Here is a 16,955-nt window from a genome sequence, read left to right on the forward strand (position 1 = left end):
TGCATAAACTCATTAGAAAACGAGAGGGTGAAAATAATCTAATAGCTGCTTCTGAGTTTTGGATGTCTCTTTCAGTTTGAAAAACATCTTCACACTTTCACTATGAAAACACTGATCCACTGTGTGATCTTAGCAATCATCAGAGCAAGCGGAGCTGCAAATCATGTGGTCCGCGTGGTTTGGTTTATTAATAGTGTTTTTATGTATAGACGTCTGTGGCCGTAGTTTTTCACTGTGCTGATGTTTATGTGCATCATATTCGTTGTTCTGTGTAAGTAAGCGTCTTTTTGCAGCATTTGCACACAGTTTGTGTTTGTTTTACTCTGTCATTTTACTCTACTGCTCCACCTCTTGCTCGCCGCTGATGTGCAGGTAAAGTGAGTTTGTGCCTGTAAACACAGTGCCCCCTCTGTTCAAAACAAATCGCGATTCGTTCAGCATTTCAACTGGTTTAAATCGTCACATATTTGAATCGATTTTTAACCAGCTCACGGTGAATCGTTACATCCCTACCTTTAAGGTTCAGTTTCCTGCTGAAAAATCCAGCTTAAACCAGCATAGGCTGGTTGACCAGCCTGGTTTTAGAGGAGTTTTGGCCATTTCCAGGCTGGTTTCCAGCCATTTCCAGCCTGTTCTTAGCTGGTCAGGCTGGAAAATGACCAGCTAATCCAACCTGACCAGCCTGGTTTCAGCTTGACATAGCTGGTTTTGGCTGGGCTCACAGCCTGGCTAGGCTGGTCAAAGCTGGTCATTTTCCAGTCTGACCCATTAAGACCAGGCTGGAAATCGCTGGAAACCAGCCTGGAAATGGCCAAAACCCCTATAAAACCAGGCTGGCTGACCAGCTAAAACCAGCTAACCAGTCTACGTTGGTTTAAGCTGTTCTTTTCAGTAGGGTTTTGTACCTTTAAGGTACTGTGGGGTACACATTTGTACTTTTTAGGTATTGATATGTACCTTTAGTGCGTACTCATACTAGGTGCAGTTGCCTTAAACTGTGTCGAAGCGTGTCTGTCCCCCCTCCCCTCTCCCTCGATTGCTTTTACCTTCTGAGCCGGAGCACACTTACATCATTGATGATGCGACTGTTCAGCTTAACAGAAGAGAAGCGCTCTCGCTCAGCACAGTGGACATTGCTTTAGTTATATTGTTTTGTATTATTTTTAGTGGTTTGGGATGCAGTGACACACAGATCTTTTACTGAACAGATCCTCCACTTTAGACGCTCATAAATGATTATAAAGTCCTCGTGCTGCAGGTATTAGAAGGTTTTCTGAAGGTGCAGCAGTCGTGCAGCGAGGGGTTTAAGTATTTAATAAACTATGACAGTTCACTTTCATTGAACAGTAAGAAAGATTAATAAATCCATATGAAACAGTTCCTTAAACGTGATGTCACGTCTTTAGCCCAACCGAATGGCGCTTATGCAACACCTCTTCCAACCGGGCCAGGGCTGGCCAAATGAACCACACCTGGGCCTGATTCGGAGCACTCACACGTGTCAAACGAACCTAGAAACATACCCAGGCATGGTTCGGATAGCCTAGTGTGAGTGCACCCTTAAAGACTTGATAGGAACAAAAATGTAAGTGACAGATTTTGTACCTTTATTTCTGAAAACTAAAGTCATCAATGGCGGGGAAGTGTTTTCTCTTAACTGACAAGTTCTCTCATTAGTGTGAGGAAAGAGTTAAGCTTCAGGAGCTTATCATGCTCAAAATAATGCCAAAAGATTCATTCTGTACTGTAATGACAATGTGTCAAGCAAAGACAAGATTCATTCAAGCTACAGTCTCACATAATCAGCTCAATCCAGTCTATAGCCTCAATTATACTTATTAAATTATTAATATACTTACAAATATACTTATGAAACACTCATCAAATCAGTGTGATGTTAATGAGCTCATCTGTCAGAGTGAATATATCCATTAGATGCTTTCTCAACTGCTGTTTACTCATTTTTCTTGTGTGATTATTTGCTATTGAGAAGAAAACGCTGCAAAAATGTACACTACCGGTCAAAATCTTGGGGTCAGTTTTATTATTATTTTTTTTGTATTTTATATTCATCAAGGCCGTATTTATTGAGTGTAAAATAATTGCTAAATCATTTATTACAATTTTAACTGCATCCTTATTGTACGTAGTTTCAAATGAAATTATCACTCCAGTCATTATTGCTTTTATTACTAATACCATTAATAACATTCATAATAATAATAATAATAATAATAATAATAATAATAATAATAATAATAATAATAATAATAATAATAATAAATATTAGAGTGATTTCTGAAGGATCATGTGACTAAGACTGGAGTAATGAAGCTGAAAACTGATTTAAATCACTGCAATAAATGATTAGATTAAATTATAAACTTTTAAATAGTTATTTTATAGTGCAATAACATTTCACAATTGTACAATTTATATTGTATTTATGATGCATTAAATGCATCCTTTGTGAGCAGGAGAAGCTGATTTTAAAACATTTAAAAATCCTACTGACCCCAAACGTTTGACCCGTAGTGTATATATTCATCTAAATGTCACTCTCAGATGCTTGTAATCAGTACATCACAGATAAACTTTCTTTTTTACTTCTAATGAAAGAGTTAAAGTCATTTTGTAGTGAGTATGAATTATACTTGCGCTCTTGTACTTTACGTTTATATGAGTAATAATTTGCTGGCTGCAATTCACTATATATAGTGCTGTATATTCACAAGGCTTTTTGAATTCTACATAGAGTTTGCATATGTAGTTGAAGTCAGAATCTTTAGCCCTCCTGAAGATTTTTTTTTCTAAACATGATAATTTCTAATCATAATAGTTTTAATAACTCATCTCTAATAACTGATTTATTTTATCTTTGTCATGATGACAGTAAATAATATTAGACTAGATATTCTTCAAGACACTTCTATACAGCTTAAAGTGACATTTAAAGGCTTAATTAGGTTAATTAGGTTAGAGCAATCAGTCATTGTATAACAGCTTAAAGGGGCTAATAATATTGACCTTAGAATGGGTATAAAAAAATTTATAACTACTTTTATTCTAGCCGAAATAAAAACAAATAAGACTTTCTCCAGAAGAAAAAATATTATCAGACATACTGTGAACATTTCCTTGATCTGGTAAATATGATTTGGGAATTATTTGAAAAAGAATAGGAAAAATTGACAGGAATGGGAATAATTTTGACTTCAGCTGTACTATACTATGAGTTCTTCATAAAGTTTGCATATATATATATATATTGCATGTATATAAAAGTTTGCATAGAAAGAAGTGTCTATATACTATCACAGAGTATATAAATCAGTTACCCTATATCATGTATGTATTGCTACAGGCTTCATTGAAAATAACTAATAAGCTGTATATGAGAGAAGGTACTAAATGAATCTTGCCTTAAACCAAAGGAAGACAAAATGCCTTTAGTAACCACATCGATCAATTAACACAGCTTTTTTGCTTGTTAAATGTCACGGTTGGATCGATAACGTACCTTGAGTGTACCGAACCTGACTTGCTTTGGCCATGTGGTGCCAGTAACAGCAAGTTACTACTGACGAGTACATAGAAAAACCCATCTAATCATCTGTAATTCCTTTGCAAATCTTAGTTTGAAGGACAATCTGAGGTCTGGAGATTGTGGGTGTTTTGTTTGGAATTATCTGGAAGACTCGACATGTGTGTGACAGAGACAGCGAGAGATCATCGCCGAAGAGATTCTTATTTGTCCAATTCGGCTCTTGTGTAGCAGCGTGAGGAGTTTTGGAGGAAGAGTTTTCTCAAACACCAGATTCTTCCTCTGACCCTGCGGAGATGAATGAAAAAAGAGAAATGTTAACAATTCACCTGAAATAAAAAAAATGATACTGACTAGCAATGAAGGGCTGCATGCATAACATTTTGTTAAGCTCATTAGGGCTGGGAGATTAAACAAATTGAAATCGTGAATGTAATTAATGGCGAGTTCACACTGCATGATATTCATAATCATCCGATCGCTGTTGTTTTAATATTGCATGACTATCTGGGGTAGTGCTCAGTTGATCCAAAGTAAAATTTGTTCTGACATCATGTGTGTGTGTGTATATAATATTTATTACATATATGCAGCGTTCATTTTGACAGCACATTTTGATTTAGCTTCAGTTTTAGTCATATTTTAGTCTTCTAAATCACTTTAGTTTGAGTCGACTTAATTTACTCGAGATTTAGTTGACTAAAATATATGTGGTTAAATTTAAGTGTAGTTTAATTAAATATTTGATACATTTATTTAGGGCGACACAGTGGGACAGTGGGTAGCACGATCCCCTTACAGCAAGAAGGTCACTGGTTTGAGCCTTAGCCAGGTCAGTTGGCATTTCTGTATGGAGTTTGCATGTTCTCCCTGTGTTGGCGTGGATTTCCTCCGGGTGCTCTGGTTTCCCCCACAAGTCCAAAGACATGCGCTATAGGGGAATTGGGTAAGCTAAAACTGTCCGTAGTGTATGTGTGTGAATGAGAGTGTATAGATGTTTCCCAGTGATGGGTTGCAGCTGGAAGGGCATCCGTTGTGTAAAACATACGCTGGATAAGTTGGCGGTTCATTCCACTGTGGCAACCCCAGAATAATAAAGGGACTAAGCCGAAAAGAAAATGAATGAATAAATGAATACATTTATTTATACAAAATATTCTAACTTAAAATTAAATAAACAGTCTTATTAAAATACGAAATATAGCTTCTATGGAAGAAGACCTAAAATTAGATATGCATTGTGTAGCATAAGAAATATGTAAAATTATGTGTCAGCAATCAATCCACATGTAAGAACAGTAGTCATCTGAAAATGCAGAAGTGCACAATTATTTAGCAACATGGTAAACTAGTGGTAAAGTGCACTGACATATCGCACCAAGGTGCTCACGGCGACCCGAGTTCGATTCCCGGCTCAAGGTCCCATGCCGATCCTTCCCCTCTCTCTGCTCCCAATGCTTTCCTGTGTGTATTTCACTGTCCTATAACATTAATGTTGAAAACCCCTACAAAATAAATTATTAAAAAAAAAACTTGGTAAACTACTAAGTCTTTTTAACAGTTTCAAGCTATTAAATCTTTGAAAGGGCTTAAAATAGTTTAAGTCCACTTTGCAATGTCAGTCTATAGCAAGCTTTACTGTGGTTGCTGTTACAGTACACGGTGCTCAGCAGTATAGCACAGTAAATAAGTAGAGTAATGACATTCATTCATTCATTTTCTTTTCAGATTAGTCGCTTTATTAATCTGGGGTCGCCACAGCGGAATGAACTGCCAACTTATCCAGCACATGTTTTATGCAGCGGATGCCCTTCAAGCTGCAACCCATCACTGGGAAACCATATACACTCATTCACACACATACACGGACAATTTAGCTCACCCAATTCCCCTATACCACATGTCTTTGGAATTGTGGGGGAAACCGGAGCACCCTGAGGAAACCCACGCGAACACGGGGAGAACATGCAAACTCCACACAGAAATGCCAACTGACCCAGCTGAGGCTCGAACACTGACCTTCTTGCTGTGAGGTGATCGTGCTACCCACTGCGCCACCTTGTCGCAGAGTAAAGACATATTACTGGCAAACGATAGTGTTTAAAAACAAATTGTCAATGAAATTAACACTGTATATATGTGACACACACACATACATGCATACACACATAGAAACCAAACTACACAAAACAATTTTGCTACATAGAGTCGCAATTCATTAAGAAGTGACACAAACAGTTGTTATTATTGAATGATTCTCTCAATGTCATTATCGAGTGATTACATTTAAACTAAATTTTGTCATAGCTTATCAGTGTACTACAACTAATAGTAGTAAACTCTGTGCCATTTAAATGCACATGCTGGAGGTTTAGTACTAGAATCAGTTTTACTGACAAAATGTGCATGAAAATCCCCTTGATTAAATCACCCAGCGAATTAAAAAAGCCAATCCTGAAGTTGACATTTCAACATCGCTTCAACCGTCACAACATCCAACAACTCTTTCAGTCTTACAAAACTACAGGCTAGAGAACTTTTCAAGTCAAAGAAGTCAAAATTATTCGCCCTCCTTTGAATTTTCTTTTTCAAAAATTTCCCACATGATGTTGAACAGATTCAGGAATTTTTCACAGTATTTTCTATAATATTTTTTTTTTCTGGAGAAAGTCTTATTTGTTTTATTTCAGCTAGAATAAAAGCAGTTTTTAATTGATTTAAACCCATTTTAAGGTCAATATTATTAGCCCTCTTAAGCTATATTTGCTTTGGATTGTCTCTAGAACAAACCACTGTTATACAATGACTTGACTAATTATCCTAACTTTACCCTAATCAACCTAGTTAAGCCTTTAAAGGGCACCTATGGTAAAAAATATGTTTGGACAGACATATGTGCATGTATGATGTATAGACCGTCATATTGGGGTGATATAAGCACACCCAGTGCTTTTTTTTCAATTTAACAACATAAAAAACGGTGGACCAATTGGAGCAGTTTTCAGATCGACCGCAACTTTACGTAGGAGAGCGGTCCCCCCGCCCACCAATATTGATTGACAGGCGCGTCATCATATCCTCAGTTTGTTGATTCACGTCCGCCATTTTCAGCGTGAGTTGAAGCGATATCACTAAAGGAACACCCTAGCTCTATTTTTAGATGCAAGGCTCATTGGGCTCAACACAAGATCAATATTCTCCACATTATCGTTCTAATCGGAATTATTGGTTGTATCTTTAGGTAGGTTTGCAAACATGTGTACTTCTCATTGAGTCTACCTTATACTTCAGCCGTTTGCATTTCTCGCGATGCCAGAAGCTCCCTGTGATCTTAACTAGGTGCTGCTGTACCTGACGCTGTGCCATGCGTTTTAGAATTTTAAACATAGGTTTCTATCAGGGTACACACAACGGTGCGACGATTCGGGACCCTTCATGTTTCTGCCGCGTCACAGAGAGGGTCTGGTGTGCCGTGTCGCGGCTTTGAGCGGAGCATCCGGTGCCTCAGTCAAAGTTAATTCCGTGTGCGTGGTTATTAGTTTCTGTGTACAAGCTCGGTACTTGAAAGTTGGCTGTAAAACTGTACAAAGACACAAATGGTTTCGTACTCTCTGCTTGGTCTGTGTCCGAGTCGTACATGTACGACTGATTGCTGATCCTCTCACTCCTGCTCCTTCCCTCAGTCTGCTTGTCTCTGTTGCAAACGCAGAGCTGGTGAGCTCATGGCTCCGCCCCCTTGTTACGTTGGGCGGGAAGCCGAAACTAATCTACATGTGAAGCAACACACCCCTAAATCAGCGAACTGTGGACACGCCCCCAACATGACACTTTTTAACACATTATAATAAACAAATCTGAAGTGTGTTTTAAACTGAACCTAAACTGACACACTCAGAAGAACCATAATATTAATATTACATCATAAAAAAAGAGGTAAACTATGTGCCCTTTAAATGTCACTTTAAGCTGAATACTAGTGTCTTGAAGAATTTCTAGTCAAATATTATGTGCTGTCTTCAAAAGAAATTAGTTATAAGAAATGAGTTATTAAAACTATCATATTTAAAAATACGTTTTAAACACAGAAATTAGGGAAAAATTCACAGGGGGCAAATAATTCTGACTTCAAAGTTATATCGCAGGATAGTGCATCTACTATAGTAAAGCATGTCAATCAGACACACAGTACTCACCCTGACTATTGTGTAGAGTTTGGCAGTACAGGCAAATATCCACTGGAAGTTCGTCCCCTGGGCTGTAATGAGCCCTACAAAGGGGTCTATTATCCACTCCAGAAGTGGGGCCTAAAAGCTGAGGCTCCGAATGTGCCTGCTGTACCTGTTTTTGCCATACAACATGCGTCCCACCACAGCACGGCCACTCGGGAATACCCGTCGAGTCCAAAATCAGTGGTACAGGCACCAATTTTGGGGCTATATCCGGTGGAGGTGTACAGCAATAGCTCCCTGCTCCCTGTCCGTAGTGGATATGAATGCTACAATCATCCTGAAGGTCCAGGTTTTGATGGAAGTGAACAACTGGTGATGGACATCCGGTTGTTTTCCGTCTAGGGGTCCATCCGGGGGATTTGTGGCAACAAGATGGGGACGGAGAGGTTAAAGGAGCCACAGATGCAGAAATAGGGTCCAGATTTCTTTCCTCAACTGTTTTGAGGTCTGTTTTGGGGCAGTGGCATGACTGGTGCTGTACCTGACAAACCGCAGAGGAGTCTTTGTCTTTGTTTGAGTTGCAGGGGCCGCCGGTTGCTGTATTTGGGGACGTGGGATTTTGATCCTCATCAGAAACACGTGCGGGCCCTTGATTGAGTTCTCCGTCCTCGTAATAGTGGTGCCTATGCCTGTAATTAGACATATAATTCAATATATGGTAATGCACAATTTTGATTTTGTGGGAACTTCAAAATAACGTGTCATCATATGTCCAACGTCCTGTATTTTGAGTGGATTATCACAGACAAATAGAGATATGCAGGTATTTAATTATTCAGTATATCGTGATAATAAACATGCACATTATTGACATAACTATTTGTTATTATAACTTTAACAGTGTTTTTTTTTTTAAATTGCAACAAGAACATTTGATATAGATATCGTCATAATCACACCTCTGATCTTAATACCTTACAAGTACAAGTGCAAGTCCCTAACCATTAGGCCACAACTGCCCTGATTTCCGATATAGTGGCAATTTCAGATACAGCCATGCAAAACATGCAAATCAGTGGGGTGCAAGGTCAGGGATTGAGAAACACTGGATTAATCTCAACAACAAGTTCTGATAGTGTCATAATCGTACCTGTGATAGTGATACCCTTCCATAACAAGTCCAGCTCCCTACCATTCAGATATAAGTTTCGCATATAGGAGCAATTTCAGATACAGTCATGCAAAATATGCAGATTTTTGGTGTGTGAGAACAGGGATTAAGAAACTCTGGAATAATCGCAACAAGAAAATTCTGATACCGTCATAATCGTACCTTTGATAGTGAAACCTTTCGATTATAAGTCCAACTCCCTAACCATTAGGCCACAGCTACCCCATTTTAGATATAGCGGTGATTTCAGATACAGCCATGCAACAAATGCAGATCAATTGGGTGCAAGGACAGGGATTGAGAAACGTGGGATTACTCGCAAACACCAAAATCTGATACCATTATAATCGTACCTGTGATAGTGATACCTTTCGATAACAAGTCCAACTCCCTAATTATTCATTTATAGGTTTCGGATATAGAGGAGATTTTGGATACAGCCAAGCAAAATAAGCAGATCAGTGGGGTGCAAGGACAGGGATTGAAAAACACTGGATTAATCGCAACAACAAAATCTGACACCATCATTAATCGTACTTTTGATAGTGATACCTTTCGATAACAAGTCTAACTCCCAAACCATTAGGCCACAACTGCCCTGATTTCCGATATAGTGGCAATTTTAGATACAGCCATGCAAAATATGCACATCAGTGGGGTACAAGGACAGGGATTGAAAAACATGGGATTATTCTCAACTACAAATTCTGATGGGGTCATAATCGTACCTGTGATAGTGATACCCTTCGATAACAATAGATATAACTTTCGGATATAGGGGCAATTTCAGATACAGCCAAGCCAAATATGCAGATTATTGGTGTGTGAGGACAAGGATTAAGAAACTCTGGGTTAATCGCAACAAGAAAATCTGATATCGTCATAATCGTACCTGTGATAGTGATACCTTTCGATTACAAGTCCAACTCCCTAACCATTAGGCCTTGACAATTAAGGGATTGGAATTAAACAGGGATTGAGAAAGGCTGAATTAATTGTAATAAGAAAATCTGAAACCATCATAATTGTACCTGTGATAGTGATACCTTTCGATAACAAGTCCAACTCCCTAACCATTCAGTTATAGGTTTCGGATATAGAGGAGATTTTGGATACAGCCATGCAAAATATGCAGATCAATGAGGCACAAGGACAGGGATTGAGAAACTCTGGATTAATCGCAACAGGAAAATCTGATACTGTCATAATCGTACCTGTGATTGAGATAGTTTTCAGTTACAAGTACAACTCCCTAACCATTAGGCCTTGAGAATTGAGGGATTGGGATTATATAGGGATTGAGAAATGCTGGATTAATGACAATATGAAAATCTGATACCATCATAGTCGTGCATGCGATAGTGATACCATTCATTTACAAGTGCAACTCTCTAACCATTTGGCCACAACTGCCCCGATTTAGGATATAGTGGCAATTTTGAATACAGCCAAGCAAAATAAGCAGATCAGTGGAGTGCAAGGACAGGGATTGAGAAACACTGGATTAATGGCAACAAGAAAATCTGATATGTCATACCTATGATAGTGATACCTCTTTCGATTACAGGTCCAACTCCCTATCCATTAAGCCACAACTGCCCCCTGATTTAGGACATACTAGCGATTTTGGATACAGCCATGTTAAATATGCAAATCAGTGGGGCACAAGGACAGTCATTGAGAAACACTGGATTAATCGCAACAAGAAAATCTGATACCATCATATCTGTGATAGTGATACCTTTCGTCCAACTCCCAAACCATTAGGCCACAACTGCCTCAATTTCAGATACAGGGGTGAATTCAAATACAGCCATGCAAAATATGCAGATCAGTATAGGCTGTAAGGACAGGGATTGAGAGATGCTGAATTAATCGAAACAAGAATTTCTGATACTTTCATAATAGTACCTGTGATAGTGATACTTTTCAACTACAACTCCCTGACCATTAGCCCTTAAGGATTGAGAGATTGGGATTATATAGGGATTGAGAAATGCTGGATCAATCGCAATAAGAAAATCTGAAACCATCATAATTGTCTCTGTGATGGTGATATCTTCTCATTACAAGTCCAACTCCCTAACCATTAGGCCACAACTGCCCCATTTTGGATATAGAGGCGATTTCAGATACAGCCATGCAAAATATGCAGATCAATGGGGTGCAAGGACAGGGATTGAGAAACACAAGATTACTCGCAAACAACAAAATCTGATACCATTATAATTGTCCCAATGATAGTGATACCTTTCGATTGCAAGTCCAACTCCCTAACCATTGAGATATAGGTTCCAGATATAGGGGAAATTTTGGATGCAGCAATGCAAAATATGCAGGTCAGTATGTTTGTGAGGACAGGGATTAGAAATGCTGGATTAACTGTTACCAGCAAATCTGATACCATCATAATCGTACCTGTGATAGTGAAACCTTTGGATTACAAGTCCAACTCCCTAACCATTAGGCCACAACTGCTCTGATTTCAGATATAGGAGCAAATTCGGATACAGCTGCTTTGCAAAATATGCAGATCAGTGGGCGTGAGGACTGGGATTGAGAATTGCTGGATTAATCACACAAAAGTCTGATACCATCCGTATTGTACAAGAGATAGTGATACCTTTCAATTGCATGTGCAATTCCCTACCCATTCAGATATAGGGGCGATGTTGGATACAGCTATGCAAAATATGCAGATCTTTAGTCTGTGTGGACAGGGATTGAGAAACCCTGGATTAATCTCTAAAAGAAAATCTGATGCTGTCAAAACCTGCAATAGTGATACCTTCTGATTACAAGTGCAACTACCTAACCATTAGGTCACAACTGACCTGATTCTGGATGCAAGGGCAAATTTGGATACAGCCTAGCAAAATATGCAAATCAGTAGGGTGTTAGGACAGGGATTGAGAAACGCTGTATTAATTGCAACAGGAAAATCTTATACAGATACCATCATAATTGTACCTATGATTGTGATACCTTACAATTGCAAGTTCAACTCCCTAACCATTAGGCCACAACTGTCCCGATCTCAGATATAGGGGTGATTTCAGACACAGCCATGTAAAATATGCAGATCAGCATGCTGTGAGGACAGGGATTGAGAAATTATCGCAATAAGAAAATCGGATACTATCATGATCGTACTCCCTAGGCCTTGAGAATTGAGGGATTGGGATTATATAGGGATTAATAAACGCTGGATTAATCACAATAAGAAAATCTGATAGCATCATACCTGTGATAGTGGACATGACTGAACACAGCCACCTGTTGCTGCTCTTCTGAACAGCCAGCACTGGGATCTCCAGCACGGTTTACCACCGAGTCCAGTGATCGAGGTCTCTGCGTAGCCTCCATGCTCCCTCTACGAGCCGCTGTTCCTGGTCCGTAGTACACAAATGGGTCATAGTCACTACTAAGTGAGCTCCGAAAAGTAGACCAGCTGCCATAGACCCCCTGCAGACTGACATCAGTACAGTTCAATACGGAGTCGCTGGAAGATCCGTGGCAAGATCCGGAGCTGGAGTCACTAGCGGGCCCGTCAGCAAGGTAACCGCTACGCTCCGTATGATAACTCCCTCCTGAGCAGCTGCCATCGTCGTTTCGACTGTGTGAAGCTCCAGCACGAGGAAGAAGATGATGATGATGAGTTATATGGTTTGCAGATGATGCAATATGATGCACTCGAGAACCTGAAGCGCTCCGTATGGCTGCTCCGGGACAACGTAGACATGATCGCCTCGGGGTTGCATAGTGATGCCCTACGGTTCGACAATTGTGTGCACTTGTTCTGTGTGTACGTCCATGATGGGAATCTGGATGGTATGCACAACTTGCTCCCAAAGGTCTGCTAGGAAAGCAATGGAGAGTGCGTGGATGAACAGGGGGAGAGTTACCATAGTGACCCGTTTGGGGTAACGGTCCAGGGGTGCGGGGATGGTGATGCCGAAGGGAAAAAGGGACGTGGTGTTGAGGGTACGGGTGCTGGTTTGAGTAGTGATGGGGAAGGAGGAAGGCCTGACTGTGTTCGGGTAGAGGGGGTGGCAGTCGACTCCTTTGGGGCTGACGGGATGCCAGGTCTGAACCTGATGGAGAGGATATTTGGTGCTCAAACATTTGGTACTCAAAGACAATTTTGAAAGGAAAGACATGGAATTGTATACCTAGGATACATTCACATTTATCCAGATCATTTTTTGTGTATGTTTGGCTCTACAGCATAGGTCTCAAACTGGATTCCTGGAGGGCCGCAGCTCCGCACAGTTTTGCTTCAACTCTAATCAAACAGTTCAAGACTAGTAGGAACTATTAGGCAGGTGTGAGTTGGAGGTGGTTGAAGCTAAACTACGCAGAGCTGTGGCCCTCCAGGAATTGGGTTTGAGACTATTGCTCAACAGGGTTTACACTCTTAAGCAAAACAAGAAGACCGTTGCTTCAATGATGATTTTACGTGCATCAGTGGGTGGTGGGTAGTGTGCAGATTTCCACAGATGTGTTTTTAGCCTATCACCACACAGTCTTTTTATTTACTACATAGGCCCTGACTGATCATAGCCTCCCAATCATCCCCATCCATCGTCCATTGTTGGCTCTACCACTGTCTTTGGCTCTACCACATAGCTGGTGTGTGGTCCGTTGTCCTGTGGCTGCCATTGCATCATCCAAGTGGAAGCTGCCCACTGGTGGTGTTGTGGAGAGACACCCCCCCTCTCATGATTGTGGAGCACTATGGATGTACCATACACAATAAATGTGCTATAAAAATAAACATTGTGTGTAAATATATATTTGTCCAGTTTTTATAATAATTTGAGTAATATTAATTAATTACTAATAAGCATTGTTTATATGATTCGTGTGCAGTGCAGTTGGTAAAGTAACATTTTCTGTATTTTAGTAGATATATTATATCAGAGACTTAGGCCCAATCCCAATTCTACCCCCTAGCCCTTCCCCTTACTCTTACCCATTGTTTTGCACGTTCATGTGAAGGGGTAGGCGTGTCCCAATTCTCTTTAACTTGAAGGCGTCGGGCTAAGGGGAAGGGCTAGATACCTGACATACTTGAAATGGAGATTTTTGAAACCAAGGGGTACAAACATTTCCCAGAATTCACCATCTACAACAGCAGCATGGCTTCACACGGAAGTAAAGAGATGCACAAATTAGTATTTTTTGTCATTATTATGAACTTTTTCAACAAACAAGCAAAAACTAATAACTAATAATAACTCCTGTACTGTTATCCCACAACATACTTTCACATCGATCACTCAATGACACTGGAATACCCTGTCAGTAAAGTCTAGTGTCTTGTAATGAGCTTTTTACAGTGTCTGCTATAGGGGTGGGCGATATGACCTAAAATTAATATCACGGTATTTTTCATCTTTTGAACGGTGACGGTATAATATCATGGTATTACTTTCAATAGCAAAATAATATACATCTTAAGGAAGAACGAACAAAAGAAAGTCTCACTTCTATCACTCTTTAAAAGTTTTGGTTTGGGTCATTGTAAATGCTCAGTCTCGTTATGAGCTGATCTTCATTTCACTATGTGTTGGTGGATTAAAGCAGGCGAGTCAGCCGCACCAATTTATAAGCAGACAGAGCAGGATTCTCATGATGACCACCAGCGCAATTCCGCTCTTTGTTATGAGCCGTAGTTTCAGTGTAAACTTAGTAAAGGTGAGTTTCTTTGGCGATGATGTGTACAGTATTAGATTTTATATTTAGCGGACATTTGCGCAGAACACGCGGTGAATGCAACGCATCGAGATTCGGGCACCTTCTCCGAAAACACTCGATTGATCTCAGCTGGCGGATCAACATTTACCTCATGTCATGATCGCTGTCATCTGCGCCATTATTATTATTATAACTTTAGGTGAGGTTTGCAAACCTGTGCACTTTTCACTCTTCAGCCGTTTGCATTTCCTGCAGTAACAAAAGCTCCCTGTTATCTGACAGCGGGAAGCGTTGAGTGACTGACAGCTAATATGAACCAATACAGCAGCAGGGTAGAGCGATTCAGCAAGTTTTTAGAGAAAATCAAATCAGATTGCACTACAACCATTATATTCAGACACACAAATGCTCCCAAATATATTATGAGGGCGCATAGATTAAATTTCGGGCGCTCATGCGACCAAAATGGTTGCAATTTCAAGCCCTGTAGTATAAGGACATGTATTCAGACCACAACTGAACGTTTGAAGAAAATTGAATGCCTTATTATTTAGAATTAGCTATTATTGATGTAAATGCAGCCGTTCAAGGCGCATAATTGATTTATTACGGTATTGACTGTATTAGAAAATCCATGTCGTGGCGCAATGTGTACAGGTGTTGTAGTGCTGTCCCATTTCTTAGAGGTACATTTTGAAGCCCTTCCCCTTCACCCTCGGTTTCAAGGGCCAAAGGGAAGGGGTACAAAAATAGAATTGGGATTGGTTCTTACTTAGCTTACCAAACAAGTGGCTATAATTGTATTTGCATTATAATCTGTGGATAAAAGTTTTAAAAGTTAATTTTTATGTCATCTTAGAAATTTTTCGCTGCAATACTCTCTTAATTGTTTTGTATAACTGTGCGTTCACACCAAAAGCGGAGACAGCGTCAAAGTAGCCGGAAGTCATTTATTTTTAATGGAAGCCAGTGGAGATAAGTGGTGAAGTGCGGTGTGGGCGTCGAGGAGAGTTGAAATCAAGTCAACTTTATGGTAATGAGCTATGACGTGGTTCGGCAGCAAGCAATCGGAATGTAGTCCAGTACCTGAGTGGATTCCAGAGAACACAGTCCTGTCAACTTTGGTTCCAATTATTTACCATGCTTTCTTACAATGACATACATTAAAACCGTGTTAACTGGTGACCCTTTACGGATGTAAACTACTTAAGTTTGCAGATTCGTCACTTTTTCACAGCTACAAACATTCCCATACCAATTAAATATTCTAATTAATTGGTGTCAGTGTCATTGTAAATGTTGATTTCAATATTTATGCGGCAGAACAGCATACATTCATTTTTTTCTCGGCTTAATCCCTGTTTTAATCAGGGGTCGCCACAGCAGAATGAACCGCCAACTTATCCAGCATATGTTTTACGCAGCGGAAGCCCTTCCAGCTGCAACCCATCACTGGGAAACATCCATACACACTTATTCACACACATACACTACGGCCAATTTAGCTAACCCAATTCTCCTATAGTGCATGTGTTTGGACTGTGGGGGAAACCGGAGCACCCGGAGGAAACCCATACAAACACGGGGAGAACATGCAAACTCCACACAGAAATGCCAACTGTCCTAGCCGAGGCTCGAACCAGCGACCTTCCTGTTGTGAGGCGTGCTACCCTAAGGGCGTAGATTTGGCATGGATGTAGGGCATGTGTCCCCAGTAAAATCCAGCAATTTCTGAAATGCCCCCACCAATAATTTAATCACCTTCAAAATAAAATAATGCTCCGTCAACCGTAACCTAGACAAGCAGAAAGGGTTCAATCACAGCACGAAACACGTAAGGACAGTGTGATTGTCTGGGCCTATTTATGCTGTTAATGACAGACGTGGACATAAGTGGCAACTTTTCAAAGAGTCAAGTTTTAAAGTCAGGTTCAATTAAATCCACCATAATAATATTAACCAAGGCGGTGCAATTATTCGAAATTCAGTTTCGATTTTAATGATTTTTCATGATTATGAAAAATAATAATTGGGATAAAACAGTTAAATTGCATCACATGCCTCTTTAAATTTCTCTACATTCATACATTCTTAAAGCCAGATTGCAGTAAAATCATGTAAATTGACATCTGCAGCATGGACCGTGTTTCTTTAATTGTTATTAGTTTTATTAATAATCATTAATAAAATTAATTAATTATTACAATTATTATAATAATTAATTATAATAATAAGTTTTTAAATCCTTTATTCATGTTTTTAAAAGTTTATGCTGTTCTATGTATGCGTTATGGGTGTATGTCCCCACCAATGTCAAGAGCAAATCTATACCCTTGTGCTACCCACTGCACCACCATGACGCCCGTCAGAA

The 16,955-nt window shown here is 39.7% G+C and overlaps 1 protein-coding gene across 2 annotated transcripts in view; it reads right to left on the reverse strand.

Annotated features, from left to right (window-relative positions):
• Positions 1-3,284: 3,284 nt before the first annotated feature.
• LOC130228788 (E3 ubiquitin-protein ligase RNF43) overlaps positions 3,285-16,955 on the reverse strand; it is a 232,741-nt gene continuing 219,070 nt past the window's right edge. For both annotated transcript variants that reach the window (XM_056457230.1, XM_056457229.1), the window contains exons 8-10: positions 12,129-12,978; positions 7,738-8,402; positions 3,285-3,832 (exon numbers count right to left, since the gene is read on the reverse strand). In XM_056457230.1, the coding sequence (XP_056313205.1) occupies positions 3,807-3,832; positions 7,738-8,402; positions 12,129-12,978 (1,541 nt within the window). In that variant the 3' untranslated portion in view covers positions 3,285-3,806. The remainder of the gene's footprint in view (positions 3,833-7,737; positions 8,403-12,128; positions 12,979-16,955) is intronic.

This window comes from Danio aesculapii, chromosome 5 (assembly GCF_903798145.1).
Source record: "Danio aesculapii chromosome 5, fDanAes4.1, whole genome shotgun sequence".
Taxonomy (NCBI): domain Eukaryota; kingdom Metazoa; phylum Chordata; class Actinopteri; order Cypriniformes; family Danionidae; genus Danio; species Danio aesculapii.